This window comes from Molossus molossus, unplaced genomic scaffold, assembly GCF_014108415.1.
Source record: "Molossus molossus isolate mMolMol1 unplaced genomic scaffold, mMolMol1.p scaffold_m16_p_20, whole genome shotgun sequence".
NCBI classification, from domain to species: domain Eukaryota; kingdom Metazoa; phylum Chordata; class Mammalia; order Chiroptera; family Molossidae; genus Molossus; species Molossus molossus.
The window spans coordinates 32,367,668-32,393,265 of NW_023425356.1; the positions used below are offsets into that span (position 1 = coordinate 32,367,668).

Here is a 25,598-nt window from a genome sequence, read left to right on the forward strand (position 1 = left end):
CACATTATTAATACAATGAATGGGGATCCTTAGGCTACAAGGGCTCATCAGTGCTCATTCAGTTCACTCCCTACCTCCCTGTAGGAGAGAATGTCCAATATATATTCTTAAAATTATCCAAAACTGGGGGACATCTGTAACATTTTTCACCTAGACCTCCAAGAAGTATGTTTCAATAATTCTGCCAAAACCTAGAAATAAACCAGTTTCTGCTTTTCACTGAAACTCATTTGGTTACAAGTTCTAAGTTTGGCCTTCATATAGATTATCTGGCTTAGCACATAGAAAAAAGAACCCAATATACCGCCTCTCTGCTGCCTTCTTCCGTATACCTTTGTGTCCACAAGGAGGAAAGGGAAGATGACAATGCAAATGTGTCACCATTACTGGAAAACCATTCAAAGCACAGGTCTTGACAGCACTGTCCCAGCAGAAACTCTGGGCTAAACCACAGTTGAGTGGATGTTCACGTAAGACCAGCCCGCCGTTTACTGGCTTTGTGACTTGAGCAGGGATTAACGAGGCAAGACACAACCTCTCTGAGCCTCCAATCCTTCCAGCATTGTGCAGGACACGTCATGTTTGTGACTTTTATCAAGTAGGACATGTTACTTGTATCCATAGACCATACTTCCTTACTACCAGGCATACTGTACTCCCTCAGATCAAACTGTCCAAAGGTTTTGTCGTAATGTGATCTTGTTTGGGGTTACGTTCTAGAAATGCCTTTCTCAGGTCCACCTGCTTATGCCAGTAGAGGATTAGTAAAATCAGGTTTACTTACAGCAGTCACCGTGGAAACACGTTCTGCTGGGTCTAATAACAACAGGGAGGCGGCCTCACACGTACATTTTCACACCCACCCCTTTCTTTTCAAGCCCCAGTGGATAATGTGACTATATCGTGGGTATTTCCAAGACTTTCTTCTCTGGGGTTCTTTTAAAAAGTGATACAAGAAAGAAACAAGGAAATCGAAGAGTAATTGTTTTTTGATGATAAAACCAAAGAACTCTAAAGGAATTCAGCTGAGCCCTTACTCCCTCCTATTGTCCAAGGAGAGCTTTGGTCACCGAAATGACTTCCAGGAACTGAGCAGGGACCAGAGCAGAAGTTGTGGACCCTCTTTGGCATCAAGTGTTCCCATTGGGAATTCAACAAAAGCCCAGTAACCTCTTTTGGGAAGATGATCAAACAAAATCTTGCATACCATTTCAGGGAGTCTATGGACCCTCCAGAAACCAACTAAGACCGTGTCCATGAGCCCCGGGTTAAGAAGCTTCAGGCTGCAGAAAGCGTTGTTGGATAGCCCTTCGCTGTACCGAAGTCACCACCTGAAGCCACCTCCCCCTTTACACTGCTCGTGGCCGTGTGCGGACCACGGGGAAGAGTCACTGTGCAGAGACCCACGTCCTCGTGTGCCTTCATGGTTTCTGATGTTGTCTAGTTTAGATGTTGCTGCACTTCAGGGCTAGTCCTCGCTGCTTTTGCCTTGGCTGATGACAGAACCACTGAGTTCTGCTTTCTGTATGAGTAACCCTTCAAAGATGGGAAAGATCTATTTTGGGGCTAGGAGCTTAATTAGGTAGTAGGAAAAGATGAGCAAGAGGCTGTGGACTATTTGGCAGAGGGACTTCAAACTAACAGGAAGGCCCCACCTGCCTGAACTTTGGCTAGGAGGTCTGGCCTCTGACAGCCGGGGAGGAGCCCAAACCACCGAGGCCACATGAAGGGGAAGGCACTCCAACTCCACCACCGCCTCTTCTGTTGATTTAAAATGGCTTCTGACTTAAAAATTTAGTATACTTTAGCTAAGTGGAGGAAACAAGAGGGAAACCAGATTTAGATTAGAATAAAAATTTATTCTGGTAAAGAATTATATATATTTTTATTTGCAAAAGCTGAAAATGCTCTATAAATGACCAGCCAGAGCTTGGGTTCCCACCGGAGCAACCGCATGAAAAGAGTCTGTCACTTCTTCTTGCCAGGTTTGGGGGCCTTTTCTAGGCCTTGGATGTGTTTTCGAGGAAGCTGATATTCTTCTACAATCCAAAAAGCAGAAACTCATCAGTGGGGCATGAGCTTTCCCTCTGACCCTCCCACAGCTCCCCCTTTGTTTCACAATGTCCCTCCTTGGCCCTGAGCCCCCTGGGCCCCCACCCTCACAACTGCCTCCTGGTCCTCTTGCCCCCTGGGCTCACTCCTCTTGACAAGCCTCTGTTCAAACGATGTGCACCACGGGACCTGCTCCTCTATACCCAGCTCACACGGGACTCCTCGAAAGCCTGGGATGAAGGGCTGCTCCTTGTACTCGAGGCTGACGTGTGTGTTTCAGTAGTTTCCACACTGATAGCTACTTGCTAGGTGTGCTGCAGGCATTTAGAATGTTCTCATGAGAAGAATGTGTGCCTGTGTTCAACCATGTGTCTGTCAGTTTTCCTCTGTATTTCTCTGTCTCATATAGGGTCTTCACTTAACAAGGCTCAACGCTGGAAGTGAGCTGCAGGGTCCTGCCTGCTTACTGAGCATTTACTAAGTGCCAGGCCCCGAGCATGAAGAGGGGATGAAAAAGGCAAGGTCTCTGACTCAAGAAGCTCAGCAGGAAGTTGACATTAGAAAAAATTAGCCAAGTTGTAGACACACCAGAACTATAAACACAATTGGAAAGTGCTACATTAGCAATTTTTCAAATGCTAATTTTAGGAAACAGAAAAAAATGGTACGCGCTCTGAGACAGGCTTCCTGTGACCTCTAAGCTGGCCAATGAGCCTTCAGCGTCAGGCAGACTTAAGCCGCGGGAGGCACAGCAGGTGAGCACCCGTGACTGTGCTTGGCATCTGGGGAACCCGGAGACCAGACGCTGAGGCCTGGGATGGGGACATAGGAGCTGCCAACAAGCCTGACTGGGGTGGGTCGGCTGGGAGGCCTTGTTCCTGAGCTTATTCTGAAGCTTTTTAGAGGAGTGATGTAATCACAATTGTTTTAGAAAGCTGACTCAGGCAGAGATGTGGAAGACAGCCTGAACTGAGGACAGGCTGGAGGCTGGGTGACCCAGAGTTGGTCGAAAGAACTCGGGCTCTGCAAGCTGACGAGTCCAAGTTCAGAGCCCAGCTGCAGCGCCCAGTAGTTGACTGTTTCAGAGCAGGGCATGGAACCTCATGGAACCTGTTTCCTCATCTACAATACAGAAACAGCTCTGCAGCACATTACGACTGAGAGATCACAGCTGCAAACAGCCCCCAAGTGCCTAGCACCTCTGAGTGCTCAACAGTGTTTATAAAAGGGAAGGACCAGGAAGAAAGCTACTCTCATAGGATGGTGGGAGGACAACAGGGCCAAAGGATCTGGTTTAAACATTAGCTCTACCTCTTCCTGGCTGGTAAAAGCCATATGGACATATACATAGAGGTATTATGAACTAGAGTGAGTTGAGTTGATGGGAAGATTTTCGCCAAGTCAGATCAACGTCTCTGCTTCTTCAGCGGGGATGCTCACCAAGCAGCAGCCGGCCGAGGTGGTGGATCTGGTTTCCCTGGATCTGGACCTGCAGGCTGTCCTTGGCCCCGGGGGCAGGAGTGACAGTGGTGCTAGCCTGGCATCGCTGCTGCAGGGTGGCAGCCACTGTGCATGGGTCCAGACCATAGGCCTCCAAATTCCGGACCACAGTCACCTGGGGGGACAGAAGACTGAGGATGGGTGCAGACCATGTGCCCTCCCTCCAGGGGGCCTTCCAGAGCTGCAGCAGCCTCTTCACCCCTATGTTCACCACCCCTACAACCACGGTACCTTTTCCTCCAATTCGTTTATTTTTATACTTCTAAATTGATCTTTTCTAGCCCATCTAATGTACATGTTATATATTTAGTGGGATAAATATTCTCTATCCCACATATAACATATACTTTTTTAGAAGTATTTTTATTATGGAAAATTTAAAACAAAGAAAAGTAGATAAGTATAACAAGCTGCCATGTACCCACGACCAGTTTCAACAGTTATCAAATCAGCCCTGGCCGGTTTTGCTCAGTGGTTAGAGCACTGGCCCACAGACCAGAGTCACAGGTTCAATTCCAGTCAAGGGCACGTACCTCGGTTGTGGTTCAGTCCCCAGCCCTGGTCGGGTTGTGCGGGAGGCAACCAATTGATGTGTTCCTCTCACATCAATGTTTCTCTCTCTCTCTCCCTCCCTCTCGCTCTATCTGAAGATAAATGGAAAAATATCCTCAGGTGAGAATTTTTTTTAAAAAAAGCTATCAAATTATGATCAACCTTGATTCATCTATATCACCATCCACCCCCCACTCTTATATTACTTTAAAGCAAATCCTCCTAGACATCAGATCATTTCAGCCACAAATATTTCAGTATGTACCTCCAAAACATAAGGGCTTTTTTAAAACATAAAGATAAAACTATCATCACACCTAAAAATAAACAAACAATAATTCTTAATACCAACTATCTCATCAGTAACGTGCATTTTTCTATTTTTTCATCAACTCACAAATAACAAGTATGTGACTTTGAGATGAAAAAGAAAAATATTAATACTTTTTAAAAAGTCACAATTCTCCCCATTTTTTAAAACAAGTTCTCTCTCATTCATGGAGATGGTAAAGGGAGTTGCTATCAGGAGTGGGTCGGGGAGAGACCAGAATTTTAGCTTTCAGTAAAGTCCATAAAAGCTCCAAATATCCTACGTTTGCTGAGGGCTCCAGCCCTAGAGAATCCCACAATCAACACAAAGTCCCATCGAGTCCAACCCCACCAGACGCATGAACACACGGCTGCCCAATCTCTGCTTGCAGACCTCCAGAAAATAGCTCCCTGTTTTAGAAAAGCACCAATTTCAACTTCGGACAATTCTAATTATTATTAATATATAAAACGAGTGTTTAAATAAGCTAATATAGAAATTGCTCAGTTCAGAGTCTGGCACATAAGTTATATACTCAAGAAGCAGTGGCTATTCTTAATTATTATTAAGGTTATTACTGGTTCTCATTTATTGAATGCTGATAGGCCAAGTACTATTCTGAGTGCTTCACCCAGGTGTATGCCTTCGCGGGTCCTCTCAATGCCTTATAAGGTAAGTATTATTCCCATCTTTCTACAGAAGGAAACCCAGGCAAAAAGATATTAAGTAACTTGCTCAAGGTCAAGCAGCAAGGCAAGGGCCACACTTGAACCCCGTCTCTAATCCTAAAGCCCACGCTCATAACCACACACGACTAGAAGGTTCTTCATTTTGAACCGAAGCCTGTCTTCTTGGGACGTCCACCAGCCAGCCGTTGCTGTCCTCCCGAGCACACAGAATGTGCACGCCTCTTCCTGACACAGCTTCTACACATTCCAGGACAGGTTCCCTAAGTCTGTGTGTGGCCACACGAAACACGGTCAGTTCCTGTAGCAGTTCTTTACAAGTTATTTTCACTAAGCAAGGCCCAAGAAGTAATCAAATGAATAAGAGCTGAAAGCCCGTAACATCGTTCTAAGAACAAAATAAAATCTCGTTAAAACCTCTGAACAAGGTTCTGGCCAGCCTCCTGGCACAAAATCCTAGAGGGCAGTGGGTGAGGGGTCAACTGTACCTGCCTTATCCAGGGCCCAGCCCAGTCACTCCAACATGGTGTTTCCTCAATCACCTTGGAGGTGTTTGAGGCCAATCTAAAACCCCCCGGTCACATTACTGAGACCAGAACTTACCAGGAACATTAAATCACCACCCTCAAACTTTGTGTCTTTTTTTTATCCTCACCCGAGGACATTTTTTGCATTTTTCTTCAGATAGAGCAGGAGGGAGAGAGGGGGGTAAGAGAGAGAGAGAGAAACATCGATGTGATAAGAGACATCAACTGGTTGCCACCTGCACGTTGCCAACCAGGGCCTGGGACAAACTGCAACCAAGGTACATGCCCTTAACGAGAACCAAACCCGGGACTCTCCAGTCTGTGGACCGATGCTCTAACCGCTGAGCCAAACCGACCAGGGCAAACTTTGTGTCATTTTAAAAATTACCTTTTTATTAGAAGCTCTCTGTGCTAGAGTGATGTCAATTGGGCAGACTTTGCCTTTCTTCACAATGGGCTCTTGTCCAGGAAAGGTCACTTGATAGGCAGGCTGCAATTTTTCCAAACATCTGAAACGGGCGTCAATGAGTTGTAGGTTGAGAGAGCCAACGGGAACCCTTTCCTCCTACCCCAGCACCAGCCGACTGTGGTCCGCCCTTGGCTGCCCATTAGAATCATTCAAATCACCCAGGGAGCTGCCCCAGACCAACAAGATCAGAAACTGACCAGGCATATGCATGTACAGATTTTAAAGCTCCTCGGGTGCGGCCAGAGTCGAGCCCCACCGCAGTCCTCAGGGAAGGGAACTTCAGCAACACTGCCGCTGGCCACTGGCCTGGCCTCAGAATTTGCTCTCGCTTCTTGGGGAGTTTACTGCCTGTTTCAGAACTCTATCTCAGCCGGCCTGGTCAAGTGCCATGTCACATTTCTAACATGCTGCAATAACACATCTGTTACAGAATGCCTCTACCACAAGGACTTTCTGCCTTTTCTTTAATCAGTTTCTCTGCTGTCATACATATGGGTTTCAATAGCCCTTTTCTCTCAAGAGCCAGACAGTAAATATTTTCGGGTTTGAGGGCCATGTAGTCTCTGCAGCAACCGCTCACCCGTGCCGCCGTGGTGGGAAAGCAGCCCACAGGCAACACCTACAACGACAGTATGTCCCGTCCCAATAAAACCGTATTTACAAACACAGGCTGGACCAGCCCCACAGCTGTAAGTCTGCAAACTCCTGATATAAATTATTTTCAGTTTCGATTCTGTAGGAAAGAAAAAATCTTTCCTTTGGAGACTTTAAGACAATTCCCCCTCAGCCTTCTTTTTGCTTCTAAATCTTTTTGAAGTTCTTATTTTTAATTAGTGTTCTTTCTTCTTCTCCCTCTCAAGTTGTCCTCTATATGTTGGCTCATGTCGTTCCAAAGACCCACTCATGAGTCCCCACACCTGTTTATGCAGACTGACAAGTCTGAATTATGGAAACAAAGTCGGAGGCGAAGGCAGTGACGATTCTCAAGTTCAGCGTGATGGATACTAAGGCGGGGCTGGAACAGTGCAGAGGGGCTGCCAGTCCCACTACCTGGTCAGAAGACTGTCCCATGGAAGCTTCACGACTGTGTGCTGTTCACTTTTCTCTAAGATGCAATCACACAGGATCGGATCCAACTTCACGAGACTAAAGGGAAAGGAGGTTATAAACAAGGAGGTCTTAGCCCCGCCCCTCCGGACCCAAGGGCCAGCTCGGGATCCACCTCTTACCCTAACACCCTTCACAGTCACTCAGGACTATCAGAACCAAAGTGGCGCACACTCCACGAAGCACTGCACCCGAGGGATGGGAGGTGGCTTCCCCAGAACAGGGGGCACAGGGGAGGGAAAGTGAGATGGCAAAAACCGAAGACCAGGATCTGTGGCTCGGTTCTGCTATTAACTAACCATGATGAGGTCAGCACAACTTTTGATGTCTTTTGAAAGTAAAAAATAAAAATTACGTTACTGTTCTTCATGTAGTAGTTTACCTCCGTATCCACTACTAAGAGAAGACCAAGAAGCTGTGGGGCCCTGGCCGGTTTGGCTCAGCGGTTAGAGCGTCGGCCTGCAGTCCTGAGAGACCCGGGTTCGGTTCCCGCTAAGGGCGCGTACCTCGGTTGCAGTTTGTCCCCGGCCCTGGTTGGTTGTGCGGGTGGCAGCCACTCGATGTGTTCCTTTCACGTCGATGTTTCTCTCTTTCTCTCTCTGTTCCTCTCTCTCCCTCCCACTCTACCTGAACAAAAAATGGAAAAATGTCCTCGGGTGAGGATAAAAAAAAAAAAGAAGCTGTGGGGACTGAGTTTGTGCTGCAGCCCTCACAGTGAGCATGTGCACAGGACAACCAGTGCTGGACAGACGGGAGGTAACACTCCTTCAGTCCAGTCTGACAGCACACACGGAGCCGAACACCCCCAACAACTCAGGGTTCCCACGGCCCAGTTTAGAAACCTGGTCTTCATTATTTCCACACGCCCCTCCGACCAGACGTCCTCCACAAACTGTCCAAGTCTGCGAAAGATCAATACTAACAACACACACAGTCTCCTCCCGACCCACTCACTTTTTGTTGTCTGCATCGACCAGGTCATTTTTCTTGGCGTAGTTGATGATGATCATCCGGACCTCACTGCCGTCAAGAACGCTCCCCTTCCTGGGTGAGAAGTGACCAGGGGGTTAGTTCATGGTGTCCAGGAGACAACCTGCGAAACAGCAAGCTCACTCCCTGCTCAGCAGGGTGCTTTCCCCAGCTTTTCGACCTCTTATTTTTTCCCTTTTCCTGACCGAGGTAGTAAGCAGGACCGTGTTGAGAATAATTACAGGTAGAAAAGGGAGAGACCTATTCTCTCATTCATTTAGTCTGGAGACACTTTCCAAGAAGGAGGCTTGCGCTGATCTGGGGGCGAGGGAGAACGGGGCAGCGGGCCTTGCCCATCACGGAAGAAGACCACTCAGGCAGAGAGGAAGTGCGGGCCAGAACACCAAGTAGGCAGAAGGGCTGCCCTACAGAACTCACTTGTGGCCAGACTCCTGGAAGAGCAGGGTCATGCTGGCTGGGACACAGTAGAGGGGTTTTATATCTGGAGGGTGATAGGGCTGTTCCCTGCTACCCTCCTGGATAGTCTGGGAGGTCGGGGAGGGCTCGGGTATGACGAAAGATGTGATCCTAAAACCCAGCAGAAGGAAAGAAAAAACACATTTTATACTAGTGTCTCAGCAGTCCCAGTCCATGGCCCAGGTGCCCCGGGGCCAGCTGAACTACGGTGAGCAGGCCCCTGCACTCACCTCGGGTGTTTCCAGTCCACAGCCACAATGCTCTCCACCCCTTTGCTCAGCTCCTTCACCTGTATAATCTGCTCCTGCTGCATTTGCTGCAGGAACTTAGAGAGCTAAGGGAGAGAGGGCCAGTGGTAGGGACCTCGTCACTGCCACTCCCTGAGCACCTAGGACGGGCCAGACACTGAGCTAGGCGGGTCCTGGGAAGATGTGGGACAGTCCCTGCCCTCATCAAACTAGGAACTGGGAGGCCCCCACCAGAGGTCAGGGGGTGAGAAGCTGCTAGAGAAGTGGTGAAGTCTTTCATTTCAGGACTCTGATCAGAATAAAGGGGTGAGGAGGAGAGAAAGGAGTGGGTGCCCACCAACTGCCTCAGCCCAGGGAGAGTTTTCTCCCCCACAACCTTATACCTGAAATCAAAAGCCCAATTCCAGACTGAGCCCTGGAGAGAGGGCTTCCCCAGCGTCCACCCAGCTCCTGCCACGTGTTCCCCAACACTCGTCCCTGTGGGTATGCAGAGAAGGCGCCGCTTACCTTTCTGTAGCTTGACTTCTTTATGTCCAGTTGCCGTCCTTCAGGGCTGATGGCAGATGGAAAAGACAAGTTAAGCTAACGAAGCCGCAGCGGTGGGCCCTGCCTGACACTGAGGGGAGGGTGCTTTTCCTGAGCCTTCCTCCCCCGCGGTCAGAAAGAGGCCGCTGTTCCAGAACTCTGCCCAGTGGCGGCCGCAGAGGGATCCAGACGGCAGGCTGCTCTACCTCACTGCTGTCCAACAGACCCCCTGTAAAGATGGACTGTTCGCTAAGTATTAGTCTATAAGCATGGCTATTAGCACTTGAAATGTGACTAATGTGACTAAGGAACTACATTATTTAAATGTAAGGAGCCACGTGCGGCTAGTGGCTACCGTACTGGATACAGCCTCAGCTCCCTCTCACACTAGACAACCTTCTGTGGCCTCAGAGGTTCCATCTAAGGCGAACTTTCCCTCCACCACATCCGGCCACGCCCACCCATCCACTGCTGCTGTGGCCGTGGCCTTGGGCTCCAGCCAGAGTGGAGCAGCCTCTATAGAGACTGCATGGCCTGCAAGGCCTAAAACATGTACTCTCAGGCCTAAAACATGTACTCTCAGGCCTAAAACATGTACTCTCAGGCCTAAAACATGTACTCTCAGGCCTTTTGCGGAACGTGTGTGCTGACTCCTGCCCTAGGGCTACTAGTTCCCAGGGGGCGGTGCTCAATCGTTCCCACTCCCAGAATGCACCGCTTCTCTCAACAGGCGCCACCCAGCAGCAGTGGGATTCACAGGGAGCCCCTCCCAAAAGCACCCAGGTTAAGAAGCTCTATCTGGAGCACATTCCAGGGTCCCTCGGTTACATGCCACCAGCATGATTAGGACCAGTGACCAAGTGCCTGCCACACCCCCCAGACCCTACACTTGTCAAGGACGCCTTACAAAAGCCCACATGTAAATAGGAGGAATGACAGTAAAACCACTTATTACAACACAGAGGGGAAAAAAAGAAAGTTCAGTCTCAGGGTAAAAGCTAACAAGCAAACCTCCAGACATGGTACTTATTAAGTGCTTACTAACGGTCACGCTATTTAATCTGACAGCAATCTGGCTGTGCTGGAAATGAGGACCCGAGAGGCCCAGTGCCGAGTCCGGGTTCGCCTGCTCCAGCGCCCTGGGGAGCTGGCATTTGAGGCCAGGTGGCTCTGTCCTCAAAGTTCAGGTCCTGCCCACACATGCTACTTCCCTTTCCTGGTGGCTTGTGCTTGGGGGAGCAGTGGGGGTTCACACCGATTCTTCCTCGATACAACCCGACCTGGCCCACCTACTTCTCAGGAGAAGAGTGAGGGGTGAAGGCTCCAGAAGAAGCCTCCTGACAAAGAAGCTGCTCAGGACTCTTCCTAGACAGGACGTGCCGCCCGGTCCCTGCGGGACCACCCAGGAGCCCCACAGCGGAGGCAGTGCTCCGGGAAACTCGGGAATCTCAACCGTCCTTTCCTTAGCACCCTTTCACCGGCTGAAGTTCAAGTTTCTAAAACCGAGGACCTACTTTGTGGACCAGATCAACCCCCTACTCCGCTCTTTCCACAGCAGGTCCCTCACTAACGCCCCCATCAGCCCTGTCCTGTCCCACCAGCAAGGAGTGAGACAGACCCACACCCAGCCGCCGGCCCACACCGCACCGTCCATACCAGCAGGAGAACACGTGGCTGCCGAGGAACGTGCTGGTGAGCAAAGGGAGGTCAGCCTTTTTGACTCGGCACTTCAAGGCATGCAAGAAGCATCGCTGTAACAGCTCATCCATTTGCTCTGCAAGGAAGAGAACCACATCCTTCCTGGGGGATTCAATGCCTGGCACTGCCCGCCCAGCTCCACCCCTACCTCACCCATCCCCAGGCCCCAACGCCCCCAGACTGAGCACAGAGCCTTTAAAGAGGGCTGACCCCAGAGAAGGGGCCAAGCACAAAGTCCCACCCAGCCAGGAGCCAGGGCTTCTCTGGCAGAAAGAAACCTTACAGGGCTGGGGCTGGGAACAGTCCAAACACCCAGGGACACAGGACTTGTGTGGAAAGACTCCCCGGGGAGATGTCAGAAAGCTGCTGCACCACCTCGCCAGGAATAGAGACGGGCCCCTCCGCTCCCAGAGCCTGGTGTTGCTCTCGTCAGAAGGAGAGCCTAGCACTTCGGTCTAAACTGAGAGATGCCCATCCTACTCCCAGCGCTATACCTTGAAGGGTCTTGCTGTCTGTAGGGTCGGGGTTCAGGCTCCCGATGCTAGGGTCTTCTGAGGCTTCTGGTAGGGTCTTCTCCCCACACATCTGCTGACCCTCCCCATTCTCCTCCTCCTCTCCCTCCAGGGTCAGGTGCCTCATGTCTCTCTGCAGCGTGGGATCTGCCTGGACAGACCCCTTCTCTTCACTGAGATCTGGGGGATCCGGGGCCAGTGGGGCAATGAAAGGTGGGGAGGACTTGTCTCCAGATCGCCTAGAAAAATTTCATGTTAGAAACACCAAGTAGCAACCACAGCACTTTCCATCCTGGGTCAGGGGTCAGCCAGGAGTTCAGAAGAGGAAGAGCCACAGACAGCGGTGTGCAGGAGAGGGCAGAGAACCTGGGCTTTCATCTCAACTTTATTTCCAGTTCCGGAACCAGAAAAGTCACATGCCTCAGTTCCCTCACCTCTGACTCCTCCCTACCTCAAAGGAATAATAATATTATTAGTAAACATCCGGGGACAGAGAAAGATTAAAGAAAAAATAATTAAAGAGAAACCCCCAAAAGTATTCCATTCATTGGAATTAAAAATAAAACCATTTTCAATTAAAAGACAAAATTAAGATCGCAAATGCAGCTATCTGTAGGACGAGTTTGGTGAAATACAAACACCCAAGGCTCATAGGATGCAACAAAGTACAAACACCTGGATGCTCCAAGACTGCGAAACCACTTGCTCTGCGTGAGATGGGAATGCGATCTAACCTGCAGAGCAGAGATTACGATGGTCTAATGCTCTAAGTCTTAGGGAGAGAGAAGAGTGATGCCACAGAGCAGAGCACGCAGAGGTAAAGGCACAAAGCTTGATTATTTTTTGTTAACCCTCGCCTGAGGATTTTTTTTTTCATTGATTTTTTTTTTTTTTTTTTAAGAGAGAGTGGAAGGGAGGAGAGAGAGAGACAGAGAGAAACATGGATGTAAGAGAGACACATCGATTGGTTGCCTCTCGCACACACCCCAACTGGGGATGGGGATCAAACCTGCAACCCAGATACGTGCCCTTGACTGGGAATTGAACCTGCAACCCTTTGGTGCACAGGCCAATGCTCTAACCACTGAGTCACACTGGCCAGGGCCACAAAGCTTGATCTTACTCAAGATTATATAAATCAAGCTAAGTTTTGATTAACACCTGCAGCAAGGCTTAATTAGAATTGTGACTAGTGAGGCCAGAGTGTATGTTTAGGCTATTCTGATCAGGTCAGTATCGTAAATATTTTTAAAAGCGGGGGGTGGGGGGGATAGCAGGGGCTGAGGAGCCGCTGATCAAACAACTTAGACAATATGACCTTGATTGCCGTTGCTCAGACTGTTAGCAAACAGTATGCTGGGAGAACATCAGTAAGCAGCTCTCAAATGTCTGCTAAGCACAGGCTGATGAGGTTGTATCTCCAGCAAAGCAGAGTGTAGCCAATTCTTGTCAAATGAGTAACTCCAAGAGAGGGCTAAAAACATAAGGATGACTCTATACCAGCAGGCCACGGCACGTGGCCAAAAGACCAGGTGTAGTGCTTTAGAGAAAAGCACTATTTACTGTTTTGGTAAAATGACCAGAAAATAAACTGGCATATGGCTCCAGAAAGCAATTGTTACAGTGAGAAAGTGGAACTTCCATACTGGAGAGGAGATCGGGAACGTGACACCTGAACAACCTAACAGTAATCGTCACCCTGGTGTCTGAGGATCCACTCTGCTTAGACTTGGATTCAGAAGTGAGAATTTCTGAGCATTGGTCATGGGGCCAAGAGATGCCCAAATGTGCATGGCACACAAGGCCAGATCGCCCAGAGCTATAAAAATAAAGACTATCATGGTATTGAGAGGCAGAGGAGACAATCCCTAAGGCTTTCTTTCAGGCCTAGGATTCTATAATCCACTTAGAAAATAATCAAAGTTCTTTGTAATTTCTTCTCCAAACAGGCCCCCCAAAATTATTTCTTCACATTTAACCAGGAAATACATGTCTGGGGTCAGCAACTTGCCTAAGGACACAGCAGGGACCAAATCTCTCACTTCTGAATCCAGGCCCCATGCTCTCTCCACCCACGCAGCTCTCTGTAAAACAGAAACAAACACGGGACCCACCACAAGTAGTCCTGGTAGGTGTGGAGCACAGAGAAGCCCCTTCCCTTCAGGCCTGAAGTCAGCATCTCAGATGTAGACATGGCAGCAACTCCGATGGCAACAGGGGCTCTAAGGAGGAGAGGCCAAGACAAGGGTCAGGGAATCGAGAGAGCACAGTCAGGACCCTTTCCACACATGTGCGAAAGGCACCATGGTTGCCAACCTGAAGCATCCACCAGGATCAAAAGCTAAATTCAGTCGTCTCAATTTTCTTCAGCTTCCCTATAAATACGCCTTTCAAAAATCCCTCGACCAAATATCCCCTTTCTTGTAAGTAATTTCTCTGCTGATGTTGTCACTTTTTGTTTTGTTCCTATTATGAGTTAAACCCAGGCAGAACATTTAAACCCATAAGAGGATATTTAAAGTTCCCTTTCTTTCATTTCAAAAATATAAATGACTTCCCTACCTTAAAGAAGGCCTAGTCAGCCTACACTGAGTTCAGAAGGGAGGCCATTCCTGTGCCCTAAGTTAGGCTGCGGGATGTCACAGGGAAAACAGAAGAGATTAAAGAGTGGCGCCCACTAGTCAGGTTCCTTCTGAGTTGGCTCTTTATAACGGGACTTGCTCTGTGTAACTATGTATCTAAGAACTGGGTGTGTCCAGAATGTCAAAAACAACCATATTTATAGTAACTATAACAACGTCCAAAGCCCAAATGGGACATCTGTGCCATCCCAGCGCTTCTCGAGCATTGCTCATACAGTGCCTGCAAGGATCGGTGGCCAGCTGGGTAACGGTGGGGGAAGGTCACCTTGGCTCAAGAGAGAAGATTCAAGAGCAGAGTTCCCAGCACCTGAACTTAAAAAAAAAGTTTGCTAACTTGGTGGCTCCACTTACTGTGCCCAAAGGTCAGTTACAGCTACAGACATTTTGAAGCTGGCTTCTTTCCCAGCTCCTAAGAGAGGGGTCTTTTTCTTGCACCCCTGGGTCAATAGCTCAGGAACTTCAGTCAACTTCTTTGTACCCTTATCCCCTGCCACAAACCATCCCAAGCTTCATTTTCAAGGCCAAACTAAGCAGGTCAACGCATTTATGGTGTTTTCCCCTTTCTTTGATAGAATACTGGAGGGGAAAAACAATGACACCACCATTCTTTTTAACTGCAAGTTTTGCTACAGGTAAACAAGGAAGGAAAAATTTCTAGGTGCTTGGTTCCAAAAGGCTCAAGGCAAACTGGAAAATATCAGTAGCAAAATTAAGATCTTTAAACACTGACTCCTCCCTTGCCTACAATCTCTCTCTCTCTCAAAGAAACAATGAGTAAAATAATGAGATGTCACTTTTCACTCAGGATGACACAAATGAAAATGGCCCACTATATCCAGTGCTGGTGAGAATGCAGGGAAATTACCCTGTAGGTGGGAGTGAAAACTGATACAGCTTTTTTGTAGGGCACTAGTATCTACTCTAGAAAAATACTGGCACTGGTATTCCTAGAGGCATCAGTAGGATGTTGTTTTTGATAGAGACAATTTGGAGAAGCCAGAATGTCTACTAGGAGAAGCCCTCTTCCATCACCACACAGTAGGTACAAAGATTCAGTAAGTATGAGTATGCTGACATGGAAAAAAAAAGAAAAAGCAGCAGCAGCAAGTACACTGCACCCAGATGTGTGGAGATGTGTGGACACCCCACACATCTCATTGCAATTCTCTGCCTCTTCCAGAACCTGTGTTTTTCCCATATGCTTTGGAAGTTGTCATTCCCCAACCCGCTCCCCAGTTTTACCTCAGTTTTCCCCAACAAAAGCACAGCTGTCTGGCACAGTACCTGTTTCCCACCAAGACAATGGCACAGAGGTCACCCTTCTGTACCTGAGGCAGACCAGCAGGTGGCACCACTAGTCCTGGTAACATCAAATCTGCAGCAAACAAAATAAAAGCATCACTACTCATGTAATGCCTCCATCTAATTCCATCTTTAACTTCATCATTTACTTATTCACTCAACAAACATTTATCCATGTAAATATTAACTACATTATTCATATGAAAATTAAAAATGGCAACCTGAGTAGCAGACCTTTTCCCCTTGGGGGCTGGGTGGGGCTAGGGGTCATATCGAAACACCAAGCAGAGGATCCAACTCCATGATCTATCTTATCCTAGTTTTCTAAGTTTAGCTTGTTGGTGTACAGTATAGCATAAGGCAGTTTCCGAGGTATTTTCATATCATTTATCTTATTTAAGCTTTACAAAAGGGACAGAGAGGCCCAAAGGGCTCATGGAAGCAGCCAAGTGACAGACATAACACACATGAGGAATAAATTCCATTTTTCCAACATATGAATGCAGGAAACAGGTACATTTCTTCAAATAACTGGCCCTTCCTAAGTAGGTTTCAGCTAAGAACCACAACACAGGAAAATCCTCTTACCTGCTCCCCCCACCAGTTTTTCGAGCACCAGAGGCCATGTTGTGAACGTTGGTAGAAGATCAGGATATGACCACAGAGTGTACACTGTCCAAAAACAGACCCCGCCCCCCAAAAAAAACACTTAAGTGCCAAAGAGTCAATCCCCTATGGAATCTGCAAAGCCAAACACTAAGGTTGATTTAATTAGGATATAGAAAAGAAACTCAACTTAAAGCTAGTGAGAAGGTTGTTGAGGGGATGCCCAGAGATTTTATTCTTGAAGAAGGCAGAGACTTAAGAAATTGGATGTCACTTCAGATTTGAGGCACTTATAGTACTACCTGGATTTCAGCAGCAGAAAATGGCCACAGTCGATAAAAGTGGGGACACAGGACATCTTGCTTCCCTATATGTCATCAGTTTGGTTCAAATAAACTCTTAGAAAAATTTTTTTAAAAAGTAGGGACATAGACCCAACAAGGATTCCATTTACTACCTCAGAAGCAAGTAACCTAAGAACAGGGTACCAGCTTGTAAGAAATTCTGAAACTTTCCCATGTCTATTATTTTCATTCTGTTTCCACAGTAATTAGCAAAAAAACTAGATCAGAAAGGGCCCATGTTTGTATAGCAGCAAAGTGGGGTTGGGTAGGAGCGGCCAAAGGAAACTGCATTGGACTGTTTCAGTCAAGCTTGGAGAAAGAAAGCCCCAAGTGACAAAGTAGGTGTCAGCAGCTATGGAAAACAGAAAAGAACAGAGTCTCTGAGACTTGTGATAAAGAGAGACAGCAAAGAATCCTGAGAGCCAGGCAGAGCCTAAGAAAGACTCCCAGTGACATGTCACAACTAAAGTAGATCACAAAGCCAGGGCAGTGGGTAGTTTAATTAATCCAGCTTCTTTCCTGTAACAGTATCTCTTTGGTACTTTAAGAAAATCCTGCTAGTGATAGTTTTAAAAAACATTCATGCCCTGAAATTTCAGTTTTCAAGACCTCTGCCCCATCCCTAATTAACCTACTATAAACTATTGTTCCTTGATCTTAGAATTTCCCTTGGCAACCACCCTTTTTCTGTTTGCTCTGTTTTTTTCTCCCACCTATAGCAGTTTCTCCTCTTGAAAGACCCAATTTCAGGGATACTAGGTCTAAAAAAAAAACTTTTAGGGATGGTATTGGGAGATTTTCAACTTGTTTGTTTTAAGCAAAACAGGTTACTGGAAGAAACAGGAGAAACAGATATTAGGCAAAGACTAAAGTGATGGCCTTCTCCAGCCTACTGCCATACCTGTTGGATATAGATTTTTCTCCAGTTCAAATAGGATGGGATTACCACCACTCACGTACACAGTCACTGCATCCCCTCTGTGAGCATACAACTTCACAATGTTGAGCTCTTCCTTTCCAGGTACTAACTCAGAGACCTGATCAGTTCCAAGAGTGGAGAAAGCAGCTGTCACATCAGCCCGAAGCTTTCTCCTGCAGAAAGTACACCGATAACTGGTATGAATGCTAGAGTTTAATAAATATTGAGGACACACTATAAAATCATGGGGGGGCCAAGGAAAGATTGTCTGATTTACAATGCTGTATTTTAGCACACTCTTCCAAAATATCCCATTCTGTTTCTCATCCGATGTCTCGCCTATTTTCACATGTTCCTGGGCAAATCCTTCTGTTTTACAAAGAGAAAAACTGAGACCCAGTGAGCATCCCAAGCTAGCCTGACATTGAAAACTCAGCCCTGCCTTCCTGACTCCATGCCTAGCCCTCCAACCCACTTCTTTCTCATATACGTTTGGCAAATCTGTCAGCTGATGATTAAATAACTATACCAGGGCACCAAGAATAATAACTATAGAACACTGTTCCAAAACTGCCATGTGACGTGTGCCTTTACAATACTATCTGAACAAATATAGTTCTTACCACATGTGCCTTTTCCTCTCCCACTTCACCCTCCATCTGTCTCTCCTGCCAGAATTAATCACTAGCCATTTTTTCTTGTATATTTGCAGTTCTCTGTCTCCCATTTGATCTCTCCCAAGGGGCTCTAAGCTCTTTGGAGGGCAGGGACTCTGTATTCCTTCATTTTTGCATCCTCCACACCTTAGACTGTATTCTATAAGGGCTGACTGAATTACGTTTTCTTTTAAACTCACTAGATACATGTATCAGGCCTCCTCTCCACCTTCAAAGTGTGTCTAACCCACCCTTGCCCCCTGGGGTCCCTTTCCCAGGTATACCCCTCGGCCTCCACCCCGGTCGGCTGACCCAGCCCAAAGAGTGCTGTGGACCAACCCGGTTTGAGAGATAAGTGGGTGCCCTCGTGGGCGGAGCAGGCCCCTTCTCTCCCTCACCTGTCCGACCCCTTGATGGCCGTGTTGGACTTGACCCGAAAGGCCTTGGCAAACATGTCTGCTGGAGTGGCCTGAGGAAGAGAGGTAGAGCACAGAAGCCAGGGGCTGTCAGGAAAACAAGAACGCGACGTCTCCCCACCCCGCAGCCCTGGGCGCAGCCATGCTGGAGCCCGGCTGGGAAATGAGCCCGGCTGGAAACCGGTGCCGCGCAGCTTCGGCTCTTGACGCTGCGGAGACCGCCGCCGCCCCTTCTGGCAGGGCCGGGAATTGAAGCAGAGCGGGGCGGGGCGGGGCCAGGGAAAGGCGGGGCGGACTCTAGAACGCCCCTCCCCCAAAGCCGCGCCCCTCTGCCGGGTTCTGCGCCTGCGTGAGCAACATGCGCCTGCAAGTGACCCGCCCCGCCAACAGATGTGTTCATTTCCATTCTATCGGCGTTTACGTGTGCTGCGTAGGGGCCCTGCTAGCTTCCCCATTCCATTTAGTTCAGTTCCACAAAATTAATTGAATTCTTGTGTTTTACTTAACTTGAAGACTTCCTGAATGTTTTTCTTAAGAGCTATTGTTCATTAAATCTTTACATTTTGTTGCACACTTAAAGCATCAGCTAGGATTTTCTGCAAGATTTTCTCTTCCCTGTTTTTTAGTTTACATGGTTGATAATAACAATAACAGGGAATCTAATCTTGTCCCAGATTTGCCCCTCAGGTTATGAGAAAAAAATTACTACAAATGATTTTCAAATGTATTTTAAAAAAATATTTTTGGCTATTTGTATGTACCTTTTGGGTTCAGGCATTATTGGGGTTATTGTTTTTTAAATAATATCAGGAAAGAGGGGGGGTCATTCATTGGATGTTATCTTTATTTTTATTTATTTATTTATTTTGGTATGTGCCCCGAGGGGGAACTGAACCAGGGACTCTCTGGTTCGCAGGCCGATGCTCCAACCTGGCCAAACTGGCCAGGGTGGGGTTATTGTTTCCAAAGTAAATATGTTACTTATGAGTTTATTAACTCATATTGCTTATTTTTAAAAATCTGTGAGATAGATTAGGATCAAATAATGGTTTGGCCTCTCACTAGCAGTGTGATCATGGACCAATAGCTTATTCTTTCTGAAACTCTTGCATTCTCTGTGAGATGTGGATGCTATCCCCATTTCATAGGGCTTCCATGAGAAACAATTGAAATAACATATGTATGATGTTGCACAGCACTTTGCAAATTTCCAAAAATAATAAATATTAGTCGAAAAAAATCAATCTCAGACAGGGATGAGGGCTTGGTTTTCCCTGAGAGGGGCATCTGTGTGCCCTGGAGGCAAGGATTTAAACACCTGGGGTCCTGGACCCTACTAAATGAAACTTTACATATGAAAACTTAAGAGCAGAGTGTCCATCCACCAAGAAAAAAATCCTAATTGCTTTATTAGATCATATAGTTGCACAAAGGAGAATTCCACATTGACTGTCAAAAGATTAGGCCCTGCACAGTGCCCACCATCATTCTTGGAAGGGTCCCTAATACAGCAGGGGGAGCCAGCCCCAACTCGGGCTCCCCCTGCACTTCTGACCTACCAGACTTTTATTCTGAAGCACTGCAGTCACAAGACCGAAGTCAGAGCAGTCCAGGGGAAGACAGTACCACAGAGTCCTGTCCCTCTTGTACCCCCACCTGGCCACACTTAGGGGTCCTGCCTCCAGCCCTGAGCAAGTTGTCTAGCCCCACAAGTTCAAGTCTTCCAGCTGAGGCAGCTGGGAGCAGAGACAAGCCATTTCACTAGGCCCTGTCTGAATGCCTGATTCTTAAGATAGTAAGTAATTATTGTAGTTTTAAGCTGTTAAGCTTGGGGATGGTTTGTTATGCAGCAATGAATAACTAGGAATCCAAGCATTTCTCAGTCCCAGTGCATCCTAAAATAGCCAATTTGTTCATTTCACTATGATGGAATTATAGCTGTATGCAATCCAACTCTTCTCCCAGGAAATCATCCTCCACTAGCTCTTTTGCTAACAATGCGAAAATTGAAATTTTGTTTAAAAATTTTATTTTGTTTTTCAATCACACTTGACATTCAATATTATATTAGTTTCAGGTGTACAGCATAGTAGTTAGATGTTTATATAACTTACGAAGTGATCCCCCTGATAAGTCAAGTATCCATGTGGCACCATACATGGGTATTACAATAGTATTGACTATATTCTCTATTCTGTATTTTACATCCCCACAAAAATTGAAAATTCCAAAGCCTAAGATGTTTGGCTAATGTCAAGTTGGAGAGGTCTAGGAAAGGGAGGAGCTTTAATCAGGAAAAAAAAAAAAATTTGCCAGAAAATCTGTGACTATGTGGCTTTTTTATGAATGGGGAGGCCCTACTGAATCCACAATATAAAAGGGAGACACAGTAGGTGAAGGTCTACACATCAGGGCCTTGCTCTTGTGAAACCAAGCCACAAGGCCGACTCGCAACACTGCTCTGTTGCCTGGTCTTCCTGGCTGGGGTCGGGGCCAGCCCAGACTAGAGCACACCATCTGAGAACAGCTGCACCCACTTCCCAGCCAGCCCGCCCCACATGCCCAGAGAGATCCAAGCTGCACTCTGCTTCAAGAGAGTGAAATCTTTGTGAGTCTGATGCCCTTGTGTCCTTTCTCTCTTCTTGGGACTGGCTGAACTACACATTCTGCTGGAGTTTTAAAGTCCTCTTTCTTCACGGCCTCCCCCAACTCATACCCCAAAAGCTAATGAATCTGGAGGATCCCAGGTGAGGCCTGTAAGAGTCTTCAGACACTAGCAATTGGGCAGAAAGAGGTTATATAGCTACTCAGAAGTAAAACCTTCTACATCTCAGAGTTATAGTTATTTCCGTACCTGAGATAGATCTGGAAGGACTGAGTTGAGGTGAAGATGTTCTCCACAACCTGTGGCAGAAACCTGTCACTGGGAACTCTCAGAATCTAGTGGACTCTGGGAAAACTCCACAAATGAAGGAAACCTGCCTTAACAGATGACCCCCGATTCCCAAGGATCTTCAAGTTCCAGAGCTGATGTCCACAGCAGGGAGCAGGGAAAGGCAAAGTGCAAGAGGTACCTGAGGGGGCTGGACGTCCTGAAGTGAGACCTGACCTGGGTTTCGAGGGAAGACCAGGCAAGGGGCTGGCAGTCTAGACTCGAAGCTCTGGGGCTGAATCAAGATGCTTCCTAACTTTGAAGTCAGGATCTCAAATGATACCTGAGCCTAAGAGAAATATTCCTTTTTAACTCATTCATACTGTACGTTTGGGTCCTGTGATCAAACCTAGGTAAAACTGCACAGATCACACAACAGAGGTCATAAATAAAAGAGGCTCAGGGGACAAGCGCTGTGCATATTTTTCTGAATGTCATAGTTCCTCTAGTTTTGTGCTCTCAAAGCAAAGCCCAGATAGGCTGGTTTTGTTTAATATTTCTTTTTTAGAGGACTCAAAGGCGAGAGACTTTCTAGATTCTGGGACTGGGCAACACACCTGGAGTATGGGGAGGATGGATGTAAACCTCCGAAAGGGATGATATACAGAGAGGGTAAACTATGGGAAGAAAGCCAGACACATTAATAGCTTCATGTCTGCAGGCATTGGTGTCTGCTTCCTTTGCCTAGCTCGGTAAGCTCAGCCCAGTCTAAGGTCGGTAGGCCCGGCTGCAGAGAGCCTGTACATTTGGGATGGAGGCACAGAGGTCTTCATTCCAGCTAGTCAGGTTGCCCCATTTCCCTGCTTAATCACCCACCTTCCACTCCATTGTCCCTTGGGCTACATAAGATTACTGACGTGATGACAGAAGCAGAGACTGGAGCGATATGGCTACAAGCCGAGGGATGCCAAGGATTGCTGGCACCACCAGAACAGAGGCATGAACAGATTCTCCCTCGGAGCCCCCAGAAGGAACCAAGGCTGCTGACACCTTTCATCCTTCTGGCCTCCTAAATGAGAGACAATAGGTGTCTGTTGTTTTCAGCCACCCAGTGTGGGGCAATTTGTTCCAGCAGCCCTGGAAATCTAATGGGAGAGAAATAGAAACACAAGCTCACAATGTACACAATGTACACAAAGGTCTGTACACAATGTTCATAGGAACTTTACACATAGTAGCTCCAAAGTGGAAACAGCCCAAATGTTCACTGACAAGGAACTGGATAAACAAATTGTGGTCTGTCTCCTCAGGGGACTCCTACTCCTTATTTAAAATAAAATGAATGACTGAGATGTGCAACTGTATGGGAAAATCTTGAAAACATCGTGTTGAGAGAAAGAAGCTGGACCCTGGAGTGCTCACTGTATCATCTCATTTATGTGAAGCTCTAGAACAAATAACACACATCTCTGGTGGTTGTCTCTGGGGTGAGAGAAGCAACTGGAAAGCCTAAAGGGGTTATAGAAATATTCTGTATCTTGATTAGGGTTTGTGTTTCACGGGGATACACATTTGTCAAAACTCATCAAAAAATACATTTTATTGGGTATAAAATTTACCTTTAAAAATTAGTAAATAAAAATGTCCAAAAATTTTTTTTAAGGATTTAGGGAATACGATTATATGCACTTGACTGTGTGTGAGTTTGTGTTTTGGGGAGAAGGTGGGAGAAAGGAATTAGGGTGATTTTTCTAAGACCAGACTTCAAGTCTAATTCAAAGTATTTCAGATGAAGATTTTACTCCCTATACCTAGGATTAGCAGGTTTAGCAAAGAAAAGTGCCCAGTTAAATTTGAATTTCAGAGGAAAAATGAATAATTATTTAGCATCAGTATGTCTCAAATTTTACGTAGGACATACTCACAACCTATCTACAGGTCTGATCCCATAGTGAAATATGTTGATGACCTATGAGGTGCAGCCCAGGAAAGGCAGGTCGAGCAAGAGAAGAAACAATTATTTAGGAAAAGTGGATGGAAACTGTTAAATTCTTATAAGTATAAATTTGATGACTTGAGCTGAGAACATTGAGTCTTGGAGACTGGAAAACAAAAAAGAAAGAGGGAGAATCCCTGGGGATCGTGGTGTGGGGGTGAAGATCTGGAACCTTCTATGCACCAAGCATAGGACCCTGTCTATAAACGACCCTTGATGAGCACTGTCTGATTTGGGTGCACACTGGAGGACAGGAAGCTGAAACTCTGGTTTTTGGATCGCTTTAATGTTCATGGTGTTTCCTAGGGAGTATGGTAGTCTACAAATAAAGCTATTTGTTTAATCAAAGACTGTATAAAAATATGCAATATCTTGCCTTTTAATTATCAAATACCAGGGTTAAAAACAAACATTATTTTTTAGAGGTTGATTTTAAAATGTCATTTCCACCCTGGCCAGTTTGGCTCAGCGGTTAGAGCATCGGCCTGCGGTCCAGAGAGACCCGGGTTCGGTTCCCGCTAAGGGCGCGTACTTTGGTTGCAGTTTGTTCCCGGCCCTGGTTGGGTTGTGTGGGTGGCAGCTACTCGATGTGTCCCTTTCACGTCGATGTTTCTCTTTCTCTCTCTTCCTCTCCCTCCCTCCCACTCTATCTGAAAAAAAATGAAAAAATGTCCTCAGGTGAGGATAAAAAAATAAAATAAATAAAATGAAAATGTCGTTTCCTCTCCATTACTCTCGTTCCCAGGGCAGGACATTTCTGGACACACTCCAGCTGAGGACCTGTTGTCGCTCCTATTCAGTGTGCCTTTCTTGAACTTCATGTTCATTCTGGCAGAGGAACACGAACCAGATATATTACAGGTGCAGTATTTCAAAGGGGTGTTTTTTCCCTCATCGAAAACTGTGATTTCCCAACTTAGTGGTACCGTCTGTAGCGAGAAGAGCAGCAAATGTTGGTGACTCAGGGAAGAGAGCATCCCCGGGGTTCTGGACAACAGAGAAAACCATGAGGAGCTCTGGAAGGAAAGAGGATGCTTTCCAGGGCCCAATGGAAACGGTTCCGTGTTCTACGTGAGGGCACTCAACCTTGCAGGACTGTGTTTCTAGGCTTTATGGGGCAAGAGCTGGCTTTTGTCTTAAAAAGCAGGCAAGCAAACAAAAGTGAGGACCTCTGCGTCAGGGGGGCCAGCAAGTACAATTCTGCAGAGAGCAGTGGATAGTAGGACAGAGATTTCCATTGATCAGGGGATAGTGTCTAAAATCCTGGTGACAACATCTTTGCTGAGAGCCTACTATGTGCTGGGCACTGTGCTTGACATAGGGGATATGAATATTGTATTTTTATTTTTCATTTACAGTTTACATTCAATATAATTTTGTCCTAAATGCAGGTGTATAGCATAGTGGCTAGACAATCATATACTTTGCAAAGTGTTCCCCTCGATGTTTTGTTTCCACCTGGCACCATACATAGTTATTACAATATTATTGACTATATTCCCTATGCTGTACCTTACAGCCACATGACTATTTTGTAACTACTGTAGGAATTTGTACTTCTTTTGTAAAAATATGTTTTTATTGATTTTTTTTAGAGAGAGAAGAAGGAAGAGAGAGATAGAAGCATCGATGTGTGAGAGAAAGATCAATCAGCTGCCTTCTGCACACTCTTGCTGGGGACTGAGCCTACAACCTGGGCATGTGCCCCAACCAGGAATCGAACCGGGACCTTTCAGTCCATGGGTTGATGCTCAATCCACTGAGTCACACTGGCCAAGCCCCAATTTGTACTTCTTAACCCCTTTGCCATTTCATACAACAAGGTCCTGTCTCAAAAAGTGAGACAGACCCATGCACATTATAATCAGGGCAAGTGGAAATACCTGGATTTCTCTCAGATCCAGCTATTTGCTCCTTTGTTCAGAGGAGGGGCTGAGGTAGGCAAGGCAAAGGAGAGAGAAGACTTTTAGCGTTCAGGCCCCTAAATCCCCACAGAGAAGTGGACCCATCTGCCTTCTAAGTCCGTTTAGACATCATCAGTTTTTCTGAATGGGTCTCGGAAGTTTCACACTTGTGCCCCAGCTGTTCCCACGAGGCAGTTATCCAAGTATTTCTTCCAGGCACGTATGGTTGTTTCCATGTGATTAATCCAGATAAAAACATTATTCTCCATCTTTGTACATTTCCAGTTAATTTTAACTCCCCTAATGGAT

The 25,598-nt window shown here is 46.7% G+C and overlaps 1 protein-coding gene across 3 annotated transcripts; it reads right to left on the reverse strand.

The window, feature by feature from the left end:
* Positions 1–1,838: 1,838 nt before the first annotated feature.
* EIF2D (eukaryotic translation initiation factor 2D) lies at positions 1,839–18,716 on the reverse strand. 3 transcript variants are annotated; one of them, XM_036273349.1, is made up of 15 exons: positions 18,500–18,716; positions 17,428–17,618; positions 16,165–16,248; positions 15,559–15,649; positions 13,747–13,854; positions 11,615–11,871; positions 11,079–11,196; positions 9,405–9,450; positions 8,880–8,983; positions 8,611–8,760; positions 8,158–8,247; positions 7,147–7,242; positions 6,016–6,136; positions 3,493–3,667; positions 1,839–2,039 (listed from the first exon to the last, which is right to left on the reverse strand). In XM_036273349.1, exons 1-15 carry the CDS (start codon positions 18,553–18,555, stop codon positions 1,969–1,971), a joined length of 1,758 nt encoding a protein of 585 aa, XP_036129242.1. In that variant the 5' UTR covers positions 18,556–18,716; the 3' UTR covers positions 1,839–1,968. The 3 variants fall into 3 exon arrangements, with proteins under 3 accessions (XP_036129242.1, XP_036129245.1, XP_036129243.1); XM_036273350.1 differs by lacking the exon at positions 18,500–18,716 and having other exon boundaries at positions 1,913–2,039; positions 11,070–11,196; positions 17,487–17,565; XM_036273352.1 differs by lacking the exons at positions 11,079–11,196; positions 11,615–11,871.
* Positions 18,717–25,598: the final 6,882 nt, after the last annotated feature.